At 37.6% G+C, this 13486-nt stretch overlaps 1 protein-coding gene across 6 annotated transcripts in view; it reads left to right on the top strand.

The window, feature by feature from the left end:
* LOC136437866 (uncharacterized) overlaps positions 1-13486 on the top strand; it is a 58313-nt gene that overhangs the window by 18585 nt on the left and 26242 nt on the right. For all 6 annotated transcript variants that reach the window (XM_066432432.1, XM_066432437.1, XM_066432433.1 and 3 more), the window contains exons 2-3: positions 4967-5245; positions 12202-12363. In XM_066432432.1, coding sequence (XP_066288529.1) covers positions 5069-5245; positions 12202-12363 — 339 coding nt within the window. In that variant the 5' untranslated portion in view covers positions 4967-5068. The remainder of the gene's footprint in view (positions 1-4966; positions 5246-12201; positions 12364-13486) is intronic.

Here is a 13486-nt window from a genome sequence, read left to right on the forward strand (position 1 = left end):
GGATCCACCTAACTTTATGTGCGAAATAGAATGTCAATACATAAGTAATATATTATCAATATCATTGAAGACCGCATCACTTTTGGTTCCCTTGTGTTTTGATTTTTGTTAGGAAAGGCTAGATTCAGGTCAGTTGCTGTCCATTGTTAGCAGGGCATTCACCGATGTAGAAAATTGGGTTTCACCGAATTTCAGAATTTTCAAATTGTTACGGTACCTTGGAATTGGTTCGTTCAAGGCAATTATTGCTAACTCAGGTCATGTTGATTTGATTATTTCCACACAGAAATTTGACCATACTGTAAATTGTACAAAGCAGCTGCAAGATAAGTATATGCCATAAATTGAAAAGAAATATTGGAAAACAGCTATTAATGTCATAGAATGCCAAAGTCAATTGCAAAGTCAAAGAAGAAGATGTGAAATAACAAAAATGCGGAATGTATTATTCCTTATACAGGGCTCAAAATTCATTTTTGGAAATAGGTGCACTGGTGCACCCAACCAAAAAAATTAGGTGCACAGATAGAATTTTGGGTGTACCACAATGTAAAGTTGAATGTCAGCAAAACATTATCACAAATTCCACAGCAAAACATAATTGAAAATTTTAACGCTCTTGAGAACTTCAATCTGTAATTCTATAGCTAACTTCAAAATTGTAAACAAGTAATACATCAAATAAAGTACAACTGTTATGAAAGGTTATACTGCTTTTTCTGATACTTACATTTCAAGAATATTATATATACTAGTGTACAATAGTACCTTTACCCAATACTAAAGCCTACAAAAATATCTAGGTTCACTGGTGCACCCACTTTCAAATATTAGGTGCACAGCTCCAATTTTGGGTGCACACAGTTGCACATGCACCCAGTATTTCGAGCCCTGTTATACCACACTCTCTCTGTTTAGTGATTTGTAGAATAATGTGGCAAGTTCGAGAGTTGTCTACGTACAAACGTCACCATTTTCGGTATACACACTGCAGGTTGCTTCCGCTTGGTTGTACAATTTTGCATACAGCACTGTCAGTAAAGAAGGCTTGGTTGCAAGTTCATGGTAAATGGCTTACCACGAAAACCGCAAACATAAAACCACCACGAACATTTCTGCGTTTACAGTACTATTTGGTATAATGTTAGATTTGTCCTTGGTGCTGAATGAACAGTTGCTGTTTACATGGATGGTTATCTCAGCTGACCACAGCAGGGGGTGCCAGAAGGTGATCACCTGCCACGCTGAACCCAAACCTACCTGAAAATTGGCAAAAACCTATGATTATGTGATCAGTGGATACATTTATGCTAAATCATAAGGGAGGGAATATTCAATGGATGATGTTATTTTGTAAACCAAATTATGATTATTTTAATTTTATTGAAATTGCAACACAGCAATAAACAGGTCACCCAGGCAGAGATGCTGATGTCGGCTGCCATCTAACACACAGTAGAATATTCACATATGAAATACATGTAACACCATGAAAACATTCATAATATGACAAAGAATAAATCAAACAATATCGAGTTTACATGTAAGCCAAATCTTCACAATAATTTATAATTAGTATTCTGTAATGATTAGACAATAGTAAGGTCCGTATAATAGTGATTTTCTTACAATTTCAGACTTACAGTTGTGAAATGCAACATATTTCATTCACCCTTAAGCATGAATTCAAACCATACCTGTAAAATATAACTTTAAAATACGACTTTTGTTAACAATTCAGTCCTCGGCTTGAAGGATTCTAGGTTATTAAAATAAACTTGGCATCAACTCAAATACCTCATTGTCTTAACTGATGTTGTTACTTATGTATGGAGAAAGCTTTGCTAAGCTTGTCGTTACAGAAAATGATCAATGAAGACTGCATTATAGAACCACATGTACCTGTTTTATTCATATTTTACTTAACCTTCTCCATGCTGCCATACCCTATGAACAGTACAAATTTGTTGCCTAATGGCTACCTTAGTTGGATGAAGGTTAAGATGAACTGAGATTACCTTCGAAGAGAATATTGGGAAACACTTTCATTTTGGAATCACCAGGTACATAAACGTGTTGAAGCAGCCTGTAAATTGTTAGGTTTTGTTGCAGCATAATTCACCAGAAAGATATGATTTGATATATTTACAGGGATTTCATGGATTAGATATGGTTTCACATAAGAATTCATCTTATTCGTTAACCGATAGTGTGCATTAATCAGGGATTTATATGATAGGATCAGGCGGGTGTGAAATTAAACACCATCTCATTTAATAGGCATTTCCAACCTTTGGTATCCCTCTGTTCTACTAGAATGCATTCAGCTATATTAATGCATTGCTTGAATCTAGCTAAAGGAATACATTTTTTTAACCTTCTCCGGATCCATGGTGCTGTCTAGCTCTGTAGCCAATAGGGAATTGGGTGTAAAATGGCTACTTCAGTGTGCTAAAGGTTAAGGAGGTGTGTAAGAAATTGAATAGTGTTGCAGCAAATATCATTGTGTACTTAAGCATATTCTGCACTATATTCCCAAGCTAAGGTAGTTGATATCCAGACCTTCAATATCTCTCATGATATATGATGTTAGCATTATTTGCTGAAAGTATTTTCATATTGAATTGGACTGGTACTGTATTGTGCTATATTGATTTGTTTTGTTATTCAGATTTGCATACCTTTAAAAAAATAGACAATGCTGTTAACGATTGATAGTTTACCATCTGTGACAGATGTGAAAACAAAGCTGTCAACAACTGCCCTAAACTTAAAAATTACAGTAATATCGCATTCTTTGTAAGTAATAACTAGAGAAAAACTCTTAACCTTCTCCCTGCTGCCTAATTCTGTAACCAATAGGGAATGTGGCACGAAATGGCTAGTTCAGTGTGCTAAAGGTTAAACAAGTCTCAGGGGAAGAAGACTGTCTAAATGCGTCCATCCCACACATGCATGGCTACCCATGCACCCTTCTTGAACTTTAAAACTCAGCCTTTTCATCCATTGACAGTCAAGGAGTAACAACATATATCGATTTATGGGGATGAATAGTGAGATTGTGCAAAAGGAGCGGGGAGATTACTTGGTGTTAAGTCTCCGCTGAAGCAGATGTCTGATTAAGCGTAAAATGGGATACCGGTATAAACGATCGAGATGGCATGGATTTTTATGATGAAAATTGCAAGATTAAATGTAATGATTTTGATCGTGTACATCCAGGATTGGTAGGCAACATGACAGGCTACTGTAAATGCAGAAATGTTCGCGGTGATTTTATGTTTGCGGTTTTCGTGGTGAACTCTTTACTGTAAGCTTAGAAACCTTGAATTTCTAAGTTGTGTTAATCAGTCTGAAACCCAGATGGAGGATAAGCAGACAGGCCGGCTGTGTGAATCAATTAGTTGTTACACCTGGTATGTTTCAGTTCCAAACTCCAAAAGATTTTTCCTGCTTCTCTTTCACACCGAGATGTGTATTAAACTGGTGATCGCTAGACAGACGTCTAGTCGACTATTGCGTCTTTCTCACTTTTGGCCAAGACCTTCAAAGTCAGCTCGTCTCCTCACAGCTCGGTGTAAATATATTCTGGCTTGCTAATCACCTGGGACTCAGGCTTTTAAACGAAGGAGTTTAGTCTGAGAGTCACTTGGACACAGTCAAGAACACAAGCTGGTCGTGTCAACTTTGCCCCTCCCTCCCACCGCAAACTTAAAAGAAACCAAGCCATTCCATTGTGTGATTGTAGTGCTACATGTACTATTGTCTCAAATGCAAACTCAAAACCACCGCAAACACATTTTCTCCCTTCCGCAAAATAAGATCCCCGCAAACATTTCTGCATTTGCATTATCTTTGGAAAGGAAGCTATATATAGGAGTTGACTCTGATGTTTTTAAAAATATACTAGCCTATAGAGCTTAGATCTGGCCTATAAATTTGGCATCCCATAACTACATGCACAAACACACACACCAGACATTTTTACACCTATATGTAGGTAATAGAGGCCTTTCAGGGAATCTGTATTTGTAGACCTAGTTTATCACATAGACCAAGTTTGTTACATAATGTGACAAAAATGGTAATCACATGTACAGGTGCACAGTTACAACTGTAACAACATTGTTGAGATACAATGGAGTTTTTAGGAACAACCATTTAGAAAAGTGTGTTCTACAACTTAAGAATGTAACAAAAGTATTTGACAATGATCAGTATGTATGAGATAAGGCAAAATGTGCAATATTCAGGCAATGTTCACATTACACAAGAGGGCAAATATTCTGTCACACTTAGTTATTCAGTCGTGACTTTTATCACTCCTATTATTACAGTACATTAGACATTCTACACAAAGACTTTTATGTGTTTTTCCGGCTGTTTCCGAATTCTATGCCTGGCACGACACCAAACGCCCCTAGTGTCTCTTCTTCCGGATACCAATTCATGTGGCGTGTATCGTTTTCCACGAGAATCGTGTAGGATGCTCTGAATGTTGCGGTGAATTCAAATCAGCAAGTCAGAAGAAATTTAAGTGCACAAGCGACTTAGAACTGTGAACCAATCTCCGATGAATTCCATCAACAGAATAGAAAATCTGATGTAGTAATCTACAAACATATAAAGAATTGCTCTATGCATGTGAAAAGGAATAGAAAATCGAGGTGCCCCGGCTGATTTATATATTGTGTACTGCTAAAGTGAATAGTCTGTTGTCGATACGGTGTACAGATGCCACTGTTGATGGTGGCTTTGATATACACGCCATGGATCCACGGTGGTGTGGTTATCTCTCCCATATATCTGTTCTTTTCTTGCCCTGGAACTGATCCACAACTCCGATGGGGAAATGGGCAACTGGTGCCAGCTCAAATCTCAGCGTGGTTTGTACTTATGGTGCTGTGAATTAACCCAACGTTCGTCGTCGCTAATACCGCTCTCTTTTTCCCGTCTCCCCTCACAGCGTCGCAGCAAACATGCCGTGATTCCCGCAGAAGGTCACTCAATGGGTGTGGCAGTGATTGGCAGGACTTGATTTGATTGACAGTGATTGACAGCTGCCGCCATGAAACCCATCCACTTTGTGGACCCCAACAACCTCCTGCTATGCGCCATCATCACAGCGGCCATGCAGATCTTCTTTTTCGGCATAGCGGCGACCTTCAGATTCGACAAGGTCACAGACTTTGCGGGAGGAACGAATTTCATGGTGCTGGCATTGATGACACTTCTTCTTGCACAGGTAATGAATCACACCTGACAAGTTGTATTTACAGTGATGTAGTTATCAAAGGTCAATATTCTCAAAAACGTGTTACTGAATGAAAAACAGAAGTTTAGCGTCAATCCACTGAAGTAGTATCATTCAAGTACATGTATCTTCTTTCCAATATCCTCTGGGAATGCACTTCACAGCATTATAGTCAACAATTAGTTGATTAACCATAGTGGTTGATTTGAAAGTTCACTAAAGGTAATGATGTACTTTAATACAAAGTAGATGTAGGGTCCTTCTATTAGTAATAGTCTTCCTGCACTGGATGGAGGACAGTGGCAATCTGTTTCAGTAGCCCTTGGGCCACACAATAACAGGTGGCTAGTCCAGTGGTAGTGGTGTGTACATGTATGTGTGTTCAACTACCATGCTACATGTATTTCTCAAATGCATTATGCTTGATAGTGCTAAGTCTGTTATGACTCGGTTGGGGATCAAACTCACGACTTACAGAATGCAAGGTGAGCACTTGGCCATTCCATGGTGTAGTTATTGTAGAAAAACATTTGGCCACTCACTCACACTGCCCATTTTTCATTTACGGGGACACTTGGGATAGAAAATTGTAAAAAATTATGTTCTCCAAAACAACTAACGGTATGAACTGCATGATATAGAGGGTTGTTGTTTTCCAATGTTTGTATTTTTTCTCTTAGTTATAGGTTTGTTGGCCATAGTTTAGCTGATAAAACACTGAAAAAGTAGTGAAAAATGTCTTTTGTGGGCGAATTATACAGTTGTTGTGATAACGTAATATCATTACTTACAACTTGGCAACAAGAATAAAATGGAATCAGACGTTTTATGGGTGCCAGCTGGACAAGTGCATCCACTTGTAACAAGCAGCCTGATTGGTGGAAGTAAATCATGACTGAAAACGAAATCAACGTTCGTTTTTACTACTAGAATGCGATAACTTTTATGTTTGCAGTACTTGCAGCAGGTGTTTTTAGCATGTCGCTATAGAAGCAAAACCTTACACATAACTACCTGAAGGCAGGTAATAATGGCAGCAAAAACATTACTTATCATATTACTGTCTCGTACTGGTGAGGAAAAAGCACCAAATATGTGCATGTAGTCATTGTGTCTTTTTTTAGAATTGTGGCCTTCTGCAATTTTCCCCATTAACAAAGAATGGGCATTACCATAATGATTCTAGTACGTTAAAGCTCATCTCACCCAATGCTTAAGCGGAAAATGGAGCTCGAAAAGTATCGACCCACCAGAAATTCTTGAAGTAGTCTTATCCAAGGGGATTACTGTTTCATTTAAAGCTACCGCGCGTTTCTTCAGGGTTGTCGCTTTTGTAGGGCCTTGATGGAATGCATTGAACGGACTGGACGGAAATAGAATATTGGGGCCAACCTCTGGGAAGACTGTGACGAATATCGGTTGTCGCTTGATATTGAAGGCTTTCCAATAATCTGGTCCTTTTGTGCAGGCAAGAAAGTTTGTATTGCTTGGCGGTAATGATAGTCTAGATCATGTATCAAAGTAGAGTTGAAAGAAATGATACCGCTGCCAATTCATCAGCTTAGACTGTCAGTGCCTTTACTCCATGTAATAGCACTTTCTTGGTACAGAAGTAGTGCTGTGTACCTAAACCCGTGTTCAGGTTCAGGTCCGGATTCAGATCCAGAGGTTTAGGTTCAGGTCCGGAGTAATAAGTCCGGACCTGAACCCATGGCACTAGTGTGCTCATTTTTTTTTCCTGTTACATGTAAAATTGCATATTGGCACATATTTTACATACAATTTGAAAACTATATTATGCAAAGTTATATGTAGCCAGTAGTAAACACAAAAGTTCAGCTATAAACACAAAAACAACAATATTTTCATATTTTTTCATTGCAAATTTCATGATCTAAGGAAGGTTTATGATGACTTAAGACAAAAAGGAGAGTATAAGAGTGAGATTTTTTGTTTCCAGTCCGGAGTTGTTTCCAGTTTTTTTGGACTTGAACCTAAAGATTAGGTCCAGTCCGGATCAGGTCCGGGGTTTAGGTATGCACTATACAGAAGAATTCCCTTTGTTTTAGGAACCTTTAAAAAAGCTACTTTCTTTGCTCTTCCTAATATCCTCATCACCTACTAAAGGGGAGCTGTCTAGAGTTCAGAAATGAAAATAACCATGACATTGTGTCTTATAGAGTTATGCAATTATAGGACATGAAATTTCAGCTTACTGCATAAATGAGAATTGGGGAAATCTTTATTGAAGTGGCCTCCTATGTCTAAAGGGATCTGTGAACTGAGCATGAGCCTGTCATGCCACCTACTGATTTTCATCCACATTGCAGCAAAAAAATCATTACTGTGATGACAAGTATGTATTGTTTAGCATTCATAGTGACCATTGCAATATAAGAACCTGTGATAACCCCTTTTTGTATCATTTGCCCAAGACAACTCATTACGTACCATGCTTTCCCCTAGAAATAATGTTCAACTTTGCAGGACACTAGTTACTTCCTTTCATGTTCATGTAATCAAGGGTGCCTAAATATTCATACCAATTTTACGGTACTCATACAAGTTTTAAGGAAAACATACAATCCGCTATTGGTAAAACTCATTTCAAATTCTGTAAAATTTGTATATTTCTTAGTGGTGGATGGTATGAATTCTTTTTAGTTTGTAATTTCTTAGTAATGGATTGTATGCATTATGTAGAATTCATAATGTGCACATGTATTCTGTAAACTTGTATGAATACACCCCTGGTGATAACAGAGCTCGAAACATCCATTTATAATATTAATGTACAACTTGCTAATCACAGAAAAGACTTACAGTTTGCCTGGTAAAACCCTAGAGGCTCGGTATTATAACTCTCATATATCAGAAAATCACAGAAAAAGACTTGCAGTTTGGCTGGTAAAACACTAGAGGCTCGGTATTATAACTCTCATATATCAGAAAAAAAGTTATTTAAAGCCCTGAATGGGGTAAATCAATCAGATTGAATTCCTGCATGTAGCTCATACTCAGTTGATTGCTAGATGTTTGGAACAAATTGTTTCATGGTGTACATGTAGTGTCTATAATGATGAATTGCAATGCTGATTCTAGTCACTAGGTGTCCTTCTTGTGTTTACAATCTCTCTATCTTCCAGTGAGTCTGTAGAGTTAGGGAGAGTCTGACAGGTGTAATTGACATTGAAGTGAAGAGCTAGGCAGTTTTGTCTGTAAGGGTTCTTGTGGTGTATTACAGAGTTAGTCTGAATACCAGTGATTCTGCTTTGGGAAAAATGGCTTAGTTAGGCTGAAGCACAAATGCTATGGTTCAGTGAGTACAGAGTTTCCTTAGGAGTTGGTCAAGTTAGGGAGACTGAAGATCTGAATCTGAAGTCTTGAAGTAGAGAGCTGAGATAGTACAGTGAGTACATGTATGCTTTAGCCATGTTCTTTTGGCAATAACTGGCACTGACCATTCATTGGATTCCCATTTCAGATTTCCAATTAAGTTTCTTTGTTGTTTGCCAAATTTTTACATCATTACCTCCATAAAAACAGAGGTGTTGTTTTCGATCTGTGTGTTTGTTTATGTTCGTGTGTGTCCATGGTTATGTTAATTATGAATATTGTAGAGTAACAGGATGTGAAATGGAAGATGGTGTAACCAGAGACTGGCAGGATGGGAAGGTTGGCTTTAACTGGGTCCAAAGTTCGTCCCACAGGCTGGCAGGAAAATGCAAAGACACAATGAGCAAGAAATTCACGATAACAAATAATTATTCAAAAATTGAAAAAAAAAAAGAATTCACAGAGGTGTGTGAGGACTTTGATTTCTTGTTGTCATTGTAATTTTTTGTTGAGTTCCTTATTGTTCCCGTAATGGCTTGTTGACTTGACTCTCAATACTGAAAAAAATCATTAAAACATGATCTTCTCGTCGAAGACAATAAACTGCCAGGTTGGCTGTTCCAATCACTATCCGCACCGTGCTGAAGTTTTGCTTGTTTTTGCCCACAAAAATCATTGAAAATACCTTTATAAAAAAAATAATGACAAAACCCCAATTGGTATTGGCCCAAGCTGCACTCATATCAATATCATGACATTTAGCCATGAAATGAGAGCATGACACCTATGGATATGATTGGATGTTTTGTCCCTCTAGAAGATAGAAGAAACCAAAGGATGGAAGAATTTTGAAACATCCCTTTCCCATACATGTAAGCAAAATATGAACATTAAATAAGCATTCTGAAGGTTAATATAGCCCGGAAAGGTCATTGGGGAAAAGTGAGATCAATATTTCATTTTCACTAGATACATAATGCACTGGTGTGAGGAAGGTATTGACTTCTTCGTATGTTAAAACATTGAATTTTCAATGGATGTTTTGCTAGCTGGACTGATCTTGGCACAAAGTATACATGTACATTTACTTTACATTAATTGTCATATATGCTTGAGCAAAATGAATATATATGTAACGTTAAAGTCATATCTTCATGTTTGCATGTTTGACAAAGATAATCTTTCGGCTTTCAACTGGTCAATGTTGTTGGTATTTTGTTTTCCTTTAAAGGATCTGTCTAAACAAGAACATTTAAACTATATAACGCCCTTGTCTAAAGACCTATGATATGCAATTTTCATTGGAAACTATTTTGTTAACTGGTGCTCTTTCCCATCCAAAAAAAATTGTTGGCAGTCAATTGATCTAAATTGTACACTTCACCTGCTCTTTGAAGTTCTATTCAAGTTTGCATTAAAAATAATTTGATCTAAAGAACACATGTGCATTTTCTTTAGTATGTATATACAGCATATTGCCACCCCTTCATATAGTCATGTACATGATATGTAGTTCCATTTGCAATAACAGCATCCAATGATTTCTTTCAATGTACATTGTTAATTTGAAACCTAACTTAAAACATAAAACCTTGTAGTGACTTTAACGTTCATCAAATTTATAGTCACTGTTAGTAGTATCCTTTTATCTATCTTAAATAACAGTGCTTCAGTGGGGATTAGAGGATACGGGGCTATTGACCTCACTGGATCAATACCGTCATTTAGACGATGTGCCCAGACATATATGTACGGAAACGGCTGCAAAGTCCTTTTGGGTTGCTGACAATCACTAGCCCACACAGCGGATTGATTTTCATCCTCCTAATGAACTTGAACAAATGCAGGCTCGTAGAAACGGCAGCCATTTTGATGTTGCTCATTGTTCCAAGCAAACCGCTTCACCGAAAGCCATTAGCTACCGGATGATATTTACCATTAACTGCACCATAATGTTAAAATGTGGTGGAGGAAATTTGTATGCATTCCATGTAGGGTAGACTTGGTACTGCACTTGTTTGCTACGCAGCTGTATGCATGATGCATTGATTTTTAAACAGGTCCTAACGGGGCATTGAGGCGTGCATACATATGCACAGGTGTAGTGTCGGCTATCTTGGATTTCTCATTTCTCCTGTCCAATGGCTGTGAAACATAGAACACAGGGCACTTCAACTGTCTCGTTGAATTTGATTATGATTTGATTACAACTATAATAACTGTTATATGTTGCTATCTGTATGACATTTATGTGATTTTTGCATAATTTCTTGTCAGCAATCAGTAATGAAGAAATAGAACAACTTTTAATTTTGAAGACATAAATATTCCTATTGAATAAACACCTTCCTTTTGCAGTACATGTACTTCAAGCATGTCATCTATGATTATACATTAGAACTGAAATCCTGTTCCATTTCATGCTGTGATCAACATATTTACTGACATTATTTTCATGTCAAAATATAAGTTTTACAGTGACTGAATGTCATATTTCTGATTTTCGCTAATTTCAGTAGAATGTCAAAAGGTTTATGGGATAGTCGAAGCTTCTTACATCATTATGCATTAACTAGGTCTCCAGGCTTCCCTACACTTGTCTTTGTTCTAATATTTCTTTTCATATATTAATCTTATGTGAATTGACAATGGATTTGATATATGAATGAACTTTGAAGCTGATATGAATAATAGGTAATGTTGGAGGATATAAGTGATGAGGATGAATTAGAATGTCATGTCTTAATGAGATTTGATTATTTTATAATGTTAAGTATTACTGGCATAATGCTCTACATTACTACAATAGAAACATTTACTAATATTTCCATTAAGTTAGTAATATTCTTGAAAGTTTATGTATATCACTAATGGCAGAAATAGGCATAACCAAATGTTACTACATCATATTTGATTAGACGATGCTTTTCATTACCTTCTACTGCATCCAAAGTAAGTACGCCATGATATAAAAGATTGACCCTTGACATTTACCTTATAGCTCATCATCATGCTTGCCTCTGATTGGTTGGAAGTGTTCCATAAATAGTGATGTTGGCCTTCAGGGTCACCCAGTGCACCAAGGGACATATTTCATGTAGAAGCAGAATTCAATAAATGAAATGCATATCCTCACCCAGGACACATTATTGTTTGGGGGCCCCTCCATCCAAATTTGTTCTTAACTGTTTTTGGTTGTAAACAAATCTGGTCTCGACTAGTGTGATTATTTTACTTAGTATTCAAAAGAATCTTCTATCAACTTGCTATTCAAGGCAGGGATTGTTGTTTGCTTGTTTGTTTTTACTTTACTGAATTTGCATAAAGATAGTACAGAGCAGCACAACAGTCAGGAGTAAGTTGGATTTTAAATCATTGGAGTCTGAATAAGTCTCACTCTTTTGAATGGAATAAGGGTCGCATCGTGGTAAAATGAAAATGTGTTAAAAGATGAATGAATTAGATGACTTTGAAGTAGAACTTGTGAACATCTGCAATCTGTGTTCATCTCCCATTCTCTTTCGTGTAGAAACATTTCTGCTTCTAAGTTTGCGCTGAGTATCATTGCCAAACATGACCCCTAACCTCTGCGTTTTATCTCGCCTCTGCAGACGTTCTCGGTTCGACAGATCCTCGTGACGGCGTTCGTGTGTGCCTGGGGCATCCGCCTGTCGGGTTACCTTCTCTACCGCATCATCAAGATAGGGGAAGACAAACGGTTCGACGACAAGAGGGACAACTTGTGCGCGTTTGCAGGATTCTGGACATTCCAGGTTTGTTACCTCCATGCAATATGGAGGTATAGTTTTGGCCTGTCTGTGTGTTTGTCTGTCCGTGGTTGTTTCCGCATTTTGTGTTCAGCATAACTGGTTGAGATGATATTTGGTATATGGATAGGTGTTGGAAAGATGAAGGTCAAGGTCGATTTTGGGTCCCTTAGTGTATGACCTTGGTACTGCAGCATAAATTCCGTTTTTTGTATTTTTTTCCTGGACATCGTCTTTGGATTTTTTGGTGGCTGATTGCGTTTGATGTAAGGAAGACATGGTGTAGATTCGGGTAACTTAGCAGCTTGCTCTGATTGATTGATTGATTGATTGATTGTTTTAGACGATAGCAACTGCTGATTACGTCATGACGCTGCTTGGTAACCATGGAAACTCAACATTAGGCTATTGTAACAAACTGCAAAGAATGTCACACAAAGTTTCAGACTGATGCTCCTATATGTCCATGCTGTTCAAAGCATATCGGGAAGTCACATGATGACCATTGATATGCTGTCCTTGGTACTGAAAGGTTAGCTGTTGGCTGTGCAATTCTTATATTTCCCTCCCCTATATGGTGTTTGCTGTGTATTGGCCCTTCTCCTGTCTTTTTTTTTTTTTGGTGATAATTGGGACCAAACTTTTCCGAAAGGGTGTCACACTTTTCTTTCATATTTGGTATGATGTTAGGTTGGTAGTATACCGCAGTACATTATCCTTCACATACATGTAAGAAATTGCAGACTGGTTCAGACAGTGTTTGAAATAGGAGACCTCCATGTATGGATATCAATAGCTGCTACATTTTCTCTGATATCTGAATTCTGGATAACATTTTCAGCAGGAAAAAATAAAAAGATAAATATTCTGCATTGACTGAAAGAAAATATTTGCACTTCAGTCCTTTTCATTTCCAATTGATAATACTTTCAGCAGTAGAAGATGGGAGTTGGCACTTTAGTCTCTTTCATTTCCAAAGCCTCTCTCACAATGGAAGTATCTACTTGTATGCAGGCTGTGGTTAAAGATTATGATTATGTTACTAGCAGACTAGTTATTGAGCCATCCATCATGGCGAACTGTTGGCAATGCAGACAGCCAAGCACACATGTGTCTATTGACCAATAAA

The sequence above is a fragment of the Branchiostoma lanceolatum genome, chromosome 7 (assembly GCF_035083965.1).
Source record: "Branchiostoma lanceolatum isolate klBraLanc5 chromosome 7, klBraLanc5.hap2, whole genome shotgun sequence".
Taxonomy (NCBI): Eukaryota; Metazoa; Chordata; class Leptocardii; order Amphioxiformes; family Branchiostomatidae; genus Branchiostoma; species Branchiostoma lanceolatum.